This window comes from Pungitius pungitius, chromosome 9, assembly GCF_949316345.1.
Source record: "Pungitius pungitius chromosome 9, fPunPun2.1, whole genome shotgun sequence".
In the NCBI taxonomy this organism is placed as follows: domain Eukaryota; kingdom Metazoa; phylum Chordata; class Actinopteri; order Perciformes; family Gasterosteidae; genus Pungitius; species Pungitius pungitius.
The window spans coordinates 9,152,980-9,166,477 of NC_084908.1; the positions used below are offsets into that span (position 1 = coordinate 9,152,980).

The window sequence follows — 13,498 nt, forward strand, 5'->3', positions numbered from 1 at the left end:
AACACACACGCTTGAATTCACATGTAAATGTAAATGTTTTACTTTGAAAACAAAGAAATGTAGCACAATCAGAAATTGCAATCAATTACAAACATGAAAAAAAGTTTTGGAAAACTGCAATAATGTTTCACCTTAGTACGACAGAAAGTTTGTGCTCTTGAACATAGAGGCAAATGGTGTTCTGGGTCATCTGATAATCAATATGTTTGTGCGTCAATGTTTATAATCCTGTGGTGCCAAAGATGATCGTCTAGATCCAAGGTCGACTACCAGCACTTGGGTTTTGCCCACAACCCCCACCCTGTTTTAGCTTAGTTTAGTTTCCCTGTTTATCTATCTATAATAAAATACTATGTATTTCTGATGCAAAGATGAAAACCTTTGAGTAGGCTTGGCGCATGCCTTGTGTGTGCCAACATTTAATATCCTGTTTTGATGATTTTACTCCGGTGTAGAGTGAGAATTTTTTAACAAAGAGAAAGCCATCGCAATGTCCATCAAGATAGACAGATAAATAATGATAGTGGCACAAGCATTGTCTTTGCTCTGGTCCATTATTGAATCACATGTCATCACTATTCCTTTTGTGTAAATTCAGATTTGGTCCATAGAAGATCCCCTTCAAAAAATGTGTAAATAGTATTTCTCTTATTGCATCCTCATTCCATCAAAAATAATTATGTCCCTCAAAAGAATATGAAACACTCCAAAACACAGTTTCAGACTTCTTGTCTACTATTGCGATGGTAACGTCGTCTTGGAGAAGATTCAAGTCCTGTTGAGCTGTAACAGCCAGTGAAGCCAGTTCCTGGAGGTAGTTCATTTCTTTTAAACTGGATAACAGCTCAACAATCTAGGATTAGAAACGTCACTGATCAGTGTTCAATCGCTCCGACTCCATCTGCAGCGCCGCCTCCACGCTATCTTTATAGCTGAAGCCCTGCAGATCGGCTGCAAGGAGAACCTTCAGAACAGAGAGCTGAAGGTGGGAGGAAGACAGATACAGAGGGTGTTGGATTAAAAAAAACACAGAGGGACCAACATATATTTTGTTAGCTAACTTCTGGTCCCAAAGAAAAAGGCCTTACCTGCAATCTGCAAAAGACCAGCTGCACTTCTCGCAGTCGGAACTGTCTCAGCAGGTCCCTGAGCTCATTGATCACGGTGTAATCTATGATGCTGACATGATGGCAGTCCAGCACCACTGACCTCGGAGGACACGCTGGAGGAGACAGGTTGAGGTTTGAGGTTTGAGGACAGTAAGGCTGATCAAGAGCGACATCACCTCACATTACTGCAATGGTCCTCTAACTAAAGACAGATTATCTACGAACCCTGCAGAGCCTGAGTGTGTATGATGTGGCTGAGATACTCTGTGGCAGGAAAACTCAGTCCACTGCCTAACTCCATCACCAGCACACCGTGATCAGACACCTGCACACAACAGGAACATGACATGAACTCACAGACACTGTACTGTTTGATAATAGGGTTTTATGTTGTCATCACTCAAAGGAAGAGCAGGAGTTAGGTCGAAAAGATGAAGCCCTCTGGTATTTTGCAGCTATTGTTAATGGTAATAAAATGGCATATGTGTTTTCCTTTTAGTGTGACACTAACGGTCCTGCACAGAATGTTACCGTTATTGGTGGTCTTGCCATGTTGTAGAGCAGCAGTGCTCCAGATACAGCCACACCTCCCACAATGCCGTACTGCACCTGCCAGAAACTCATCAGGAACGTCACAACGAACGGCAGCAGGTCCAGCTCTGTGGAAGGGACGTGAGCATGGGACCACAATAATAAACACACTAATACACGCGAGACAGAGGGGACACCTACTGCGTATGTTCCACATCTTGCTGACGACCCGATAATCCACCATGGGAGCTACGGCACAAATGATAACAGCAGCTAGAGAGGCTTTGGGGATGTAGTAGAAGGCCGGCATGAGGAACGCCAGGGAGAGCAACACTATCACACCTGAAAAAAAAACACAAAGAGAGAGAGAGAGTGAAGGGGAGAGATTCCTCTTTTCCAAACCAAGACATATTGAGGCAAACCAGGGGGAGGAGCCTGGAGGCAGATCCCCTAGCCTGGGTTAGGGGAGGTGATAAAGGGGGTATACTATCCAGTGCAGGTGCTGGAGCCACAAGGCACGTGGCATTGGTCACACCTGTAGCCCATCACCTAATTAGAGGGAGGAGGATATATCCACGGAGCTGAGCAGCGGCGAGGAGGAAGCAGACGTAGCAGGAGAAAGAGGATCGACAGCAGCTAGAAGAGGCAACAAGGACCTGGCCTCACCTCGTTTGCTCTACCACAACAGGATGGAAGGATCGGTTTACCCCGTGGAGTACACCTGAGTCACAACCCCAGAGCAAAATAACCCTTCTTTTGTTGAAAGGGATCTTGTTATTAAAAAGGACCCTTTTTGTCAAAGTGATTACTGTCTCCGAGCCTTCTATTTCAGCCCTGAATCTGGCCTCACTTCCCCTGGGTTGCCACAATATGCAGGGACTCAGCAGAAATTAAATTTAAACATGCACACTGAAATACAAGAGGAAGGGAGAGATATAACCGTATTTCTCAAAAAGGTGTTATTATTGGTCTTGGTTTACAATCAGTAAGTAGTGCCTTTGTTTAACATATGTTTTCGAGATATGTTGTCATGTTGAAAGACCGTTTCCCTTTAACCCGTCCACCTCTGATCTCCATGACAGCTCAACAGGAGAGAGGGAGAATAAAAAAAGTGGACTGAGAAGTGTGCATCTCTACAGGAGGGAGGACGAGATACAGCTAAAGAGTGCCGGGACTCACTGGTGACGATCCCTCCAGCTGGAGTGCAAACCCCAGTCTGGGAGTTCACTGCTGTCCTGGATGTGAGGAGAAAACATGACCGTGTAAATATTGGACATCTGAAGTCTCTGTCTCTCCCTCTCTCTCACAGACCTTCCAAAGCTGCCGGTCACAGGGTAGGCCGACACAAAGGAGCCCATGATGTTGGTCACACCAATTGCCAGCAGCTCTTGGTTGGCATCAATTCTGTAGTCGTTCTGACTGGCTGAGGGGAAACAGGAAGTTCAAATCAGTCCAAAGTCTGATGAAACACTAATGCGTTAGCCGCCATGATTTTTTTTATTGCTACGAAATGGGGTTGGTTAAAGCCATTGTGACTTATTGATGGAGCCAAAAAGTCTACACAGCTATGCTATCAGATCTTTGGCAGCACTTTGAGTTAAATGCCATCTAATCTAATCACCAGTTATTACAAGCGACCCTGAGACATTTCCGTCCGAACAACAAATATCAAAAACATTGTTGTGCTGGGAGAAAAGTCTCACAGGGATAACAATTCCTTAGGATTCATCCTCTGAGGATACCACCAGCGTGGCTAAAACACTTACCAAAAGCCTTAGCAATAGCAATGCTTTCCAACAGACCCATGAAGGGAATCACAGCGAGCGCTCCCCCAAAGTCCTGCAAAAAACACACAGGGAGGAAGCCTCCACTTGTGAACTAGTGAGCTCTTAGAGAAGCGAAAGCAGCATCGTCCCACTGCTCCTCACCTCTACTATCTCTCCAAAGGAGACGAACGTGCCGTTGGCTGTGGTGTCTGAGGTGGGTGGAGGTCTGAACGGAGGGAGCCCCCGGGAAGTCTCCCCAGTGACCGTAAACACGGGATGGCCGTAAGCATTCCAGGAAAACGCCACCAAGGATGCAGCCACGACCACAAGCGCGTTGCGCACTGAGCACAGAGAAGACGTGGACAAAACGATACAGATATCAGAGTCCCGGAGTACCACTCAATTCAAAGAAAGGCAAACATTATATACAATTTGGGCTCTTTGAACCCATTGTAAAACACTGCCATTGCTGTCCGTGCGTTTGAAGAGGACAAGCACTCGCACACCCACAAACACATGGTCACAACCACACAGGTACTGACTGGTGGCAACGGTCCACACTAGTTTCCTGGCAACTGTGGAGCAGGTAGGAGCTTCCTCCGAGCCCAGGCTCTCCTTCATGAAGAACAACATGACCAGCACGGCGAGACAAAGCAGGCCCAGCACCACGTCCCCTGTTCTGGCCTCTGGGATCTTGTAGAATGTGTAGTAAACCTCCAGAAAGAACTCATGAGGAACACCCTGGAGGCCCAGAATGTTCTGTAAACAGAAAAAAAGGAAGCAACGTCAGCTGAAACCACTGACACAGGGAAGAGTGGTAGATCTGTTCAAATACAAACACACAGGATCGTTTGCTTTTTATATGGAAGCAGTAACTTCATAATGAGTTTACACACAAATCAAACAAAATCCTATTTTAATGATGTTCTTTCTATATTTGGCAAAGGGCAGTAACTTTCTTTTATATTCATTTAAACCATAAAATAAAGTTTTGGGCCCTCACTTAAAGGTGGATCTATGTAACTTTTGCTGGACAGAGAAAAGAATAAATAATTGTAACTCAGTCACTTGTTTTCTTTTAACAACATATTTCAGTCATTGTCTTAATCATTTTGACTGAGTCAATACCACTGACATCCATGATTGTTGACCGATTGAGGAAAAGCCATCTAGTCAGTAAAAATACTCAGTAATTTAGAAAATCAGCCACCATTAACTACAGCTCATACCAAAACAAAGACTGCTGCAGCCCTGAAGCCGTTTAAACATGTGTTAAGAGCAAGATCTGTTTATTATTCTTGCAAAATTGAAATGGTGTCACTTTGAATACAAGGAATGGTTTCAGCTGTCTCTCAGTTCAATTTATCATATATATCTCATAATAAAATGTTGTTCCTAAAGGAATGCATGCACTGCATGCAGGACTGAATGGATGAACTGATGTTTTTGTAGATGTGTTTAACTCTCCTCACCTTGACCTGGCCGAAGCCAATGGTTACCGCAGCAGCACAAGTGAAACCTTTTATAACAGGGAAGGAGATGAAGTCCAGCAAGAAACCTGCAGAAGAAGAGCATCGCAATGAACGATTTGTTGAGAGACGACACTTAACCTTGAACTAAAATTGAATAAAACCAAAATGGTTGACGGATAAACAGACTTTGCAGGAAGTGTGTGTGGTTAAGATAAGGAACTCATAGATGGGTGGTAGGAAGTCCCCCCTCCTGTACAAACTAATCACCACAACGTCTCTCTAGACTCATCTATATCTCCTTTCTCAACAACTAGTTTCTAAAACTGTATCAGGTTTTTGATACAGAGCTAACTCTTAAGTTTACAGACTAGAAAATGCAACAATAAAATATTAATGGCGATTTAAGAAAAAAAAATATTTTTTAATTTCCAAGAAAGTATGTTTGTTCCACTCGGCTCATGCATGTTGATTACATTAAGACCCACCTCTTCATCCAAAACAACAACAACAACATATAATATATAACATAAAAAAATATGCATCACAATGCTTCTACTTGACCTCGGCCGTCCTGCTTCAATCACCTAATCTCAGTAATCCCATTCCCGACTGGATGAGTCCGCAGAGCAGGCTGAGCAGCACGGCTCGATGTGGCTGCCCCCCCACCACCGAGAAACACAACAAGGACATGATGGCCGTGGGACCCAGTGTCACATCCTTAGACGTCCCCAGGATGGTGTAGATGAAGCCTCCCATGAAGGCAGAGTAGAGTCCGTACTGTGGAGTATAAGATAATGGGGCTCGAAATAAAGAACACAGAACATTTTAACCGCTTTGTGGCTGAACAAGTATCTGAAAAGAGAACTGAATATGAACAGAAGTTGACTCCAGAAGATGAACTTTCACAAATAAACCCAGAGGAGTGACCTGCACGGGGAGGCCGGCTACTTCAGCGTAAGCCAGTGCCTGCGGTACGGTTGTCAGGCCGACAGTGAGGCCTGCGAGCAGATCCATCTGAAGCCACACCAGCTTGTACTTTGGCAGCCAGGTGAGGATCGGCAGCCAGGCCTTCAAGGTGCTGCAGGAGCAGCAGCCCCAAGCAGACAGTCGGTCCAGAAGAGGCTGATCCATTTCAGCTGAAGAAGGAGAACCTGGAGAGAAGGATATTTATTTATAGTAAGAGGAGACAGCAACAGGTGCACATAGGAAAAAGAATGTTTGATATGTACATCAGTAGGAGGTTACAGAGGAAAAGCCGCTTACAGAAAGAGAATAAGTTTCCTCCTGAACTTTATGTGTCAGTCATCAGCTTTTGGAGAGTGTGGCTTGTTCTCCCTCATCCTCACCCCGATGCACGGCATTCAGGAAAACACAACAAAGATGCGCTCTGTGTGTGCATGCACGTGTCAGTTTGGCTGCGTGTTTTTCTGGAAAAACACACGACGCATCAAAGACAGCGGAAGCCGAATTTGCAGATGCATGATGTTTTCTGTAAGACAAGAGAAAAAAATCTTAAATCTATTAATTTTCAAACTGCCAGGTCACCTGAGAAGTCATAGCCTACATGTCTTGCCCTTAACAAGCTTTGAGGTCTTTATAATCATGTGATACAGGGCTCTGCATACCTGTTGCTGAACCGATATGCTTTTACAACAACGTATAAAACTCCCTCACATGGAAATTTTACCAATTATTCCTCAGTGTTTGGTGAGTAACTAGAAGCTCCAGCTTACATTATAATAATGTATTTATATCTCATTGTGTCCTATAATGTGTTTATATTTACAAAGCCTTTATATTCTACAACAATCAGAGGTTGCATGGGCATAGTGGAACGGGAACAATTTAAATGAAGTAGCTGTATGACTGGAACAAACAGAAAGAAAAAAAGTAAAGATAGAAAACACAACACAGTTAAATATAATTAAATAGAGCAGGGAGGTATTATAATAGAATTCGAAAAACAGGAATTACACCGGAAAAGCAACAAAACATTTCAAATAAAACATTTAACACAGTTAACACTATAACACAGAACAACAACACAGAATAATGTTGTTATAATAATAGAGCAGAAGAACAAGATCATAGGACAGAATAAACAACAATAACGTTACACAACAGAATGGAATAGAATAAAGAAAGCCGAATAAACAACAAAAGAAACGGAATATTAACAAAACTCTTACTAAATCCGATTACTTCTTTATTCCGTGGTTCAGCTGTGATTTTCAGCTCCCTTTGGTTTGACGCGTTTCTGTCACTTCTAATACCACTTCCTAAAATGTAACGTTGAGTCAATTCTCTGATTATCCTCGAGTCAAGTTCCTGTTTTGTTTCTCCACGTGATCTGTATCATGTGACCACGAGTGGGCGGAGTCTAAGTTGTATTTTGCGGAAGACGTGAAGACAAATCCGACACTGACGAGGATGCAGCTGGCTCGTAACTGTCCCTCTGTGTCCCTCAAGAATTCAGTTTAAGGACTTTATTTGTCGAACTCTCTAGTAACGTTAGATGTTTCAAACGGGCAGAGAGTTTGAGATTTATGGGACACTACGATAGCTGAGAGCTAGTTCGTGTAACTAGTGAGTTAGTCCTCATCATGCTGCTCGAGCTGTTTCTTCTCATCTCGGCATCATGTTGTATCGGAGAGTCAAAGAGGAGGAATGTACTCCTCATTATTGGTGAGTGTAGTTACATTTACATCTTGTAGACAAAAGTCAGTTTTAAAGATTTCAAATGCCTTTTAAATTGGACTGGAATTATGCTGAAATATTTAGGGAGTTACTTTACTTTTTTACACCTATTAAATACAGTATAACAGCCCTATAATAAATGATTTTGCGTTAAACAGAGAGGTTCGATGTGTTGTTTACACTTCCTTTACGATAAAGTGGGGGGGACAAAATAACAGAAACGCGGCTCTGTATAATGATGTTCACTTGCTCCTCAGTGTTTCATTTAAGATGTCTGTCTCAATGCGACAGTGTACAATGCCAACTGTGTAACAATAATTTAATTGAGGCTTCCCTCAATGTACTGTACACCGTGTTCAACCTCTTCCATCATCCATTTGGGATAAACTAAAACAACCACAGGTCCTATCCTCAAAACATCAGTGGGCATCATAGGGGCAAATCCCAGAGTCCAGGTTACAAAATGTTGTCCGCATACAGTGTAAGGGACCAAATGCTTTTTTTTTTTCCATCTCTCAGCCGATGATGCAGGTTTTGAGACTGACGTGTACAACAATTCTGTGGTGCACACCCCTCACCTGCGCTCTCTGGCCCAGCGCAGCCTGGTGTTCAGCAACGCCTTCACCTCCGTCAGCAGCTGTTCCCCCAGCCGCTCCACCATCCTCACCGGACTCCCGCAGGTACAAACACACAGGCATGGAAGCCTCTGATTTGTGCACAGGGGAAATATTTATTTTTTTGGTTGGTTTGATGTGTTTTTAGCACCAGAACGGCATGTACGGGCTTCACCAGGGTGTTCACAACTTCAACTCGTTTGACGGAGTGCAAAGTCTGCCCCTGCTCCTCAGCCGAGCCAACGTACACACGGGTGAGTAACAAAGTCAACTGGCGTAAACTCTCCTGCCCCGAATCACCACTTCATCCGCTCTTACTCTCTCACTCAAACAGGTATAATTGGGAAGAAGCATGTCGGCCCTGGATCTGTATACCCTTTTGATTTTGCATACACGGAGGAGAACAATTCTGTCCTCCAGGTGGGGAGGAACATCACCCGCATCAAACTCCTGGTCCGCAAGTTTTTCAAGACACATGACGAAAAGGCTTTTGAACAAAGGCGAATGAAAGAAGAGAATAAAGACGTTACGAAAGACGACGAGAGGCCCTTTTTCCTGTACGTTGCCTTTCATGATACCCACAGGTGTGGACACTCGCAGCCCCAGTATGGAGCGTTCTGTGAGAAGTTTGGGAACGGGGAAAAGGGGATGGGTAGGATACCAGACTGGACACCCGAATATTACACACCAGAACAAGTAAAGGTCAGTGACTAACGGATTTCATGTTGTTAAATGTGGAAATCTCACTAGAAAACAGATATAAGCTGTTAACTATATTTCTAATATATAAATGTTACATTTTTGCTGTATCTGCAGCGGCCTGTTTTTTTATAACTTAATCTTTGTCGGGTGTAAACATTTTTATTTTAACTTCATGGTCACTGCTGTTCTGATAATAAAGAAACAAAATCACAAATCCTAAAATGAAGGTCAAAGGTTTGATCCATGTCTCAAAGCTCCTAGCACATATTAATCTGGTCTGTCCTCATCTCGTGTACAGGTTCCTCCTTTTGTGCCGGACACTCCCGTGGCACGAGCTGACTTGGCTGCGCAGTACACCACGGTCAGCCGGCTGGACCAAGGTAAGAAACGACACCGAGCTGCAATGAAGACAAGAGAAGAGTCGAGCACTGAGCTACGACAAATCTCCTCCGCAGGTATCGGTTTGGTTCTTCAGGAGCTCAAAGACGCTGGTTATGAGAACGACACCCTGGTCATCTACAGCTCAGATAACGGCATCCCCTTCCCAAACGGCAGAACCAACCTGTACAGATCTGGGACTGCAGAGCCCATGTTGGTGTCCTCTCCCGAGCACAGGGGCCGATGGGGAGACACCAGCCAGGCCTACGTGAGCCTGCTGGGTAAGAGATGGTGGCACCAAGAGGTTGGAAACACTTTAAATATGTCTATAGACCATAAAATTTAGTAGCAAAGCGCTGAAACCAGGCAGCATTCCATCATAGGGGAAACCAAAATGTTCTTTTCCACAATGTTCCCAGGTTTGGGACCACTCACGCAAATGAATGAACGTCAATGTGTTCATCTGATGTGCTCAATCGGCCACAAGAGGGAGACTTAGCAATGATGCATCAGCCACAGCAGCTCAAATAAAATAGGGTAAACATAATATATATATAATGGAATAAATATTAAAATAGCATCAATGTAAAATGACATTCATGTGTATAAATAGTAAGTGTATGTTAAACTTAAACATAATTACTTCCGTCTAATGATAAAGCCTGTATCTCCAATAGGAACAGACCTGTTTTCTCAAATAATAAAGGACCCTCAAATAAAATAAAACACCCGATCCTTTAATTCCTCTGAAAAAATCTCAAACTCCATGTGTAGATATATGTTTCTCAATCGACAGTCACATGTTGTACTAAAGATGTTCAGTAACAATAGAGAACATATTAGAAACCCAAATTCTCTTTCTTGGCAGACATCACTCCCACCATTCTGGACTGGCTCTCCATTCCGTACCCGACCTACAGCCTCCCCGGCGGCCCCGCCACCCCGGTCCACCTCACCGGTCGCTCCTTGCTGCCGGCGCTGGTCACCGAGCCCCACAGCTGGCACACGGTCTACAGCAGCCAGTCCCTCCACGAGGTCTGTGAGCATCACCTCGTCCCCACGGGGCCACGCAGAAAGCAAAAACAAGGCCTTGACCGCTGCATCGTCGTTTTGATTTCAGGTGACCATGTACTACCCGACCCGCTCGGTCCACCAGGGGTCGTACCACCTGCTCCACAACCTTCACTACCGCATGCCCTTCCCCATCGACCAGGACCTGTACGTGTCACCCACCTTCCAGGACCTGCTGAACCGCACGAGGCTGAGCGAGGCCACTCACTGGTTCAAAAGCCTGCAGCAGTATTACTACAGAGAGCGCTGGGAGCTGTTTGACAGCAGGTCTGTGGCAGCTCGCTTTGTTCCATCGGGGTCTCGAGCTTCACTAGGAGACACATGTTCATCATCATGAGAAACTGATGAATGATTCAATGAATGAGTCATATTCGGTGAATGAGCTGAGGGATCGAAGCCCGAAAAAAAGAGTGATCACAAAACCTGACGTTGATTTTCCAGATGATGTCTAATTTAAATGAAGTACAGCGGCCACCATTTATAATTTAGTCACATAGTCATGAGAATGTGTTCAAGGCTGACAACATAACGGAGAGAAGGTGTGCTAAAAACATACACAATTTGAATACATAATAAAGAGAAAATGTTTAATCAATTTAAAATGAAATGAATCATCATTTCGTTTTCTGTGGGTAATGCAACGAAGAGGCAAAAATCTCTTAGGTGAAGAACTGAAAGCTGAAATGATGCTTTTTGGACTTAAATGCTAGGAAGAAATGTGAATATTGTTTCAATTTGTATATTGAATTTAACTTTATTTCCAACCACCCTTATCCATCAGTTTTTTAATCTCCCATAATGAAATGTTATCTGCTACTAATTATAGGAAAACAAAGGGCAACAAAATGTTTGTGCTCTCCGTTTATAAATTTGAACAAATGTTTCACTGACACAGGACCGACCCGCTGGAATCGAGGAACCTGGTGTCAGACCCGTCCTACAGCGCGGTGCTGGAGAGCCTGAGGCAGAGTCTGCAGAAGTGGCAGTGGGACACAGGGGACCCCTGGGTCTGTGGACCGGACTACGTCCTGGAGGACAAACTAGAGCCGCACTGCAGACCGCTCTACAACAGACTCTGATGAACTCTAATGGACACTAATGGTACTCTTAGTCATCTGGATTGACATGATGTCTGTGGTTTTAATTAAATAGCCCATAATTTCTTTATCAGCGCTGCTTTAAATGATCAAACCTTTGCTTTTACAAAACTGGAATTGCATTAATTCCTAACATTGTTTTTGGTAAAGCTTTATTATTCCTCAAGATAATTTCATCATCAAGTCCTTCTTATCCGTCTCAATTTGTTCTAAGGAACATTTTCCCCTCTTCCAGACCCCTCCATCATAACCACGTTGCTCTTTCGTACGAGGGCAACATGGTTACACAATATATAAGTAATTCAAACAATATAGATGCATCCCTCTTTGTTTTTAGTCCCCATCACTCCTGTGTTGCTGATACGCAGGCGGTAGAGCTCATGACACACTGCTGGTGAAGTCAGCAAATCAATAAGGAAAAGGGTTTCTATTGATTCCTCAGAAGATTCCTCACTTTGAAGTAAGAATTATTCTCAATCCATCCATGTAGAAAGCTGGTGGGACGGAATATAATTTGGTTTAGTCGATCATTCACTTGTGTTTATTGATCTCCTTTTTTATTCTTCTAATGTTCCCCTTTTCCCTGATGGTGAGGTCCCCTGAAGCCACACACAGTGATTCTATGTTGTTGTTGTTGTGCCCTGTTGTTGTGTGCTGTGGGTAAACACCAGAACCTTTCTAACGGCTATTACGCACTTTGCACCCAGAGGAATTGAATCAAATCCAAAAATGTTATGAACATTGTGTCTGAAATGAAACAGTCTGCCTTCTTTAACTTTATGACTTGTGTTGCTGCTTTTAGACATCGGGGTAGTTTTTCACATAGTGAGACAAACTCCCTCCTCAGTCATCTAATAAAACATTCCCATCTTTCAGATGACCACTTACGTCATGATTTCCACAAAAGTCGGAGAAGGTGACGTCCCCCCCCCCCCCCCCCCCACACACACACACACACACACGGATCACCATCCGCCCACCTCGATTCTGATTCGACGAGCATCCTGGGTCACGATATCGTCGCACATTCATCCTATATAAGCAGCAGAAAGTTTTCCACCCAAACACCAAGTTCGGCCCTTGAACCAACAACAGACGAGAAAGGCGTCGCGGTTTGATCCCTTGCGTAAAAAAGTACCAAGACGGTTGCAGACATGGAGAGGTCGGTCCGGTTTGCCGTGGTGTGCGTCGGCGTATCTCTGCTCATCTCCTGCCATCCAGTCGAAGCCTGGTACAAGCAGTCGACCGGGCCCAGCTACTACTCGGTGGGCCGTGCCTCCGGTTTGCTGTCCGGCATCAGGAGGTCACCGTACGTCCGCAGGTCCGAGTCCCAAGAGACGCTGATGGAAAGCGGGGAGACGGCGGGTAACAACCTGATTCCAGAGACCGAGAAGCAGATCTCCATCCTAAAAAGCATGGTAAGGACGGTCAGGAAACTTTATTCTCTCTATTCCCGCTTTAGGGGAGTTTGTTGTCGTGTTTTACACTGATCATCAAACTAAGAGGCGAGGAGGAACGCTTTTTATTTCAGCACCACAAGTGAAAATACAAATAAAACTATTGAAAGGAAGCAAACCGTATATGTTGGGAGATGACATCTCATGAAGACGACCACACATTTGTTGAGAACAAAATATTGAACGTGAAACAACTTTCTTAAATGGACCAGTGAGCGCGTCGAGGGGTTAAACCTCGTCATTAGTGGCTGTGCGCTAATGGGAATGTTAATAATTCCGATTTACCAAGACGGACAAAAGCTTATTACAGAATAATACAAAATATGTGATAGATGTGTAAATTGTAAGATGTGTTTTTTTGTTGTTCATCTACAATTGCCTCCTCCAGGCCATCTGCGTGAAGGACATCTCTCCAAACCTGAAGAGCTGCGAGCTGCTGCGGGACGGGACGGGCACCTTCCAGTGCAAGGCGGACGTCTTCCTCACCCTGGACTCCCTGGACTGCCTGTCCGCGTGAGGCCGGTCCGACCTGCGCAAACAGTCCTGGTCCTCCGGGACCGCGTCTCTGGACACCGAAAGTAAAGGAAAGGAGAGAGGGGTGGAT

At 44.3% G+C, this 13,498-nt stretch overlaps 3 protein-coding genes across 4 annotated transcripts; 2 read left to right on the forward strand and 1 right to left on the reverse strand.

Moving 5' to 3' along the window:
• Positions 1–24: 24 nt before the first annotated feature.
• LOC119218311 (sodium-independent sulfate anion transporter-like) lies at positions 25–7,209 on the reverse strand. Of its 2 annotated transcripts, none has more exons than XM_037472637.2 (15): positions 7,081–7,209; positions 6,142–6,367; positions 5,806–6,029; positions 5,463–5,655; positions 4,879–4,964; positions 3,949–4,165; positions 3,569–3,747; positions 3,407–3,479; positions 2,952–3,063; positions 2,820–2,875; positions 1,842–1,982; positions 1,641–1,768; positions 1,335–1,434; positions 1,089–1,222; positions 25–979 (listed from the first exon to the last, which is right to left on the reverse strand). In XM_037472637.2, the coding sequence occupies exons 3-15, from the start codon at positions 6,007–6,009 to the stop codon at positions 869–871; spliced, it is 1,734 nt and encodes a 577-aa protein (XP_037328534.2). In that variant the 5' UTR covers positions 6,010–6,029; positions 6,142–6,367; positions 7,081–7,209; the 3' UTR covers positions 25–868. The 2 variants fall into 2 exon arrangements, with proteins under 2 accessions (XP_037328534.2, XP_037328533.2); XM_037472636.2 differs by having other exon boundaries at positions 7,068–7,209.
• Positions 7,210–7,268: 59 nt separating this feature from the next.
• Positions 7,269–12,317, forward strand: sgsh (N-sulfoglucosamine sulfohydrolase (sulfamidase)). The gene is made up of 9 exons (XM_062564423.1): positions 7,269–7,563; positions 8,095–8,255; positions 8,338–8,443; positions 8,524–8,891; positions 9,190–9,271; positions 9,347–9,550; positions 10,138–10,304; positions 10,390–10,607; positions 11,236–12,317. The coding sequence occupies exons 1-9, from the start codon at positions 7,482–7,484 to the stop codon at positions 11,417–11,419; spliced, it is 1,572 nt and encodes a 523-aa protein (XP_062420407.1). The 5' UTR covers positions 7,269–7,481; the 3' UTR covers positions 11,420–12,317.
• Positions 12,318–12,385: 68 nt separating this feature from the next.
• On the forward strand, positions 12,386–13,450 carry npb (neuropeptide B). Its single transcript, XM_037472456.2, has 2 exons — positions 12,386–12,855; positions 13,283–13,450. The coding sequence occupies exons 1-2, from the start codon at positions 12,592–12,594 to the stop codon at positions 13,409–13,411; spliced, it is 393 nt and encodes a 130-aa protein (XP_037328353.1). The 5' UTR covers positions 12,386–12,591; the 3' UTR covers positions 13,412–13,450.
• Positions 13,451–13,498: the final 48 nt, after the last annotated feature.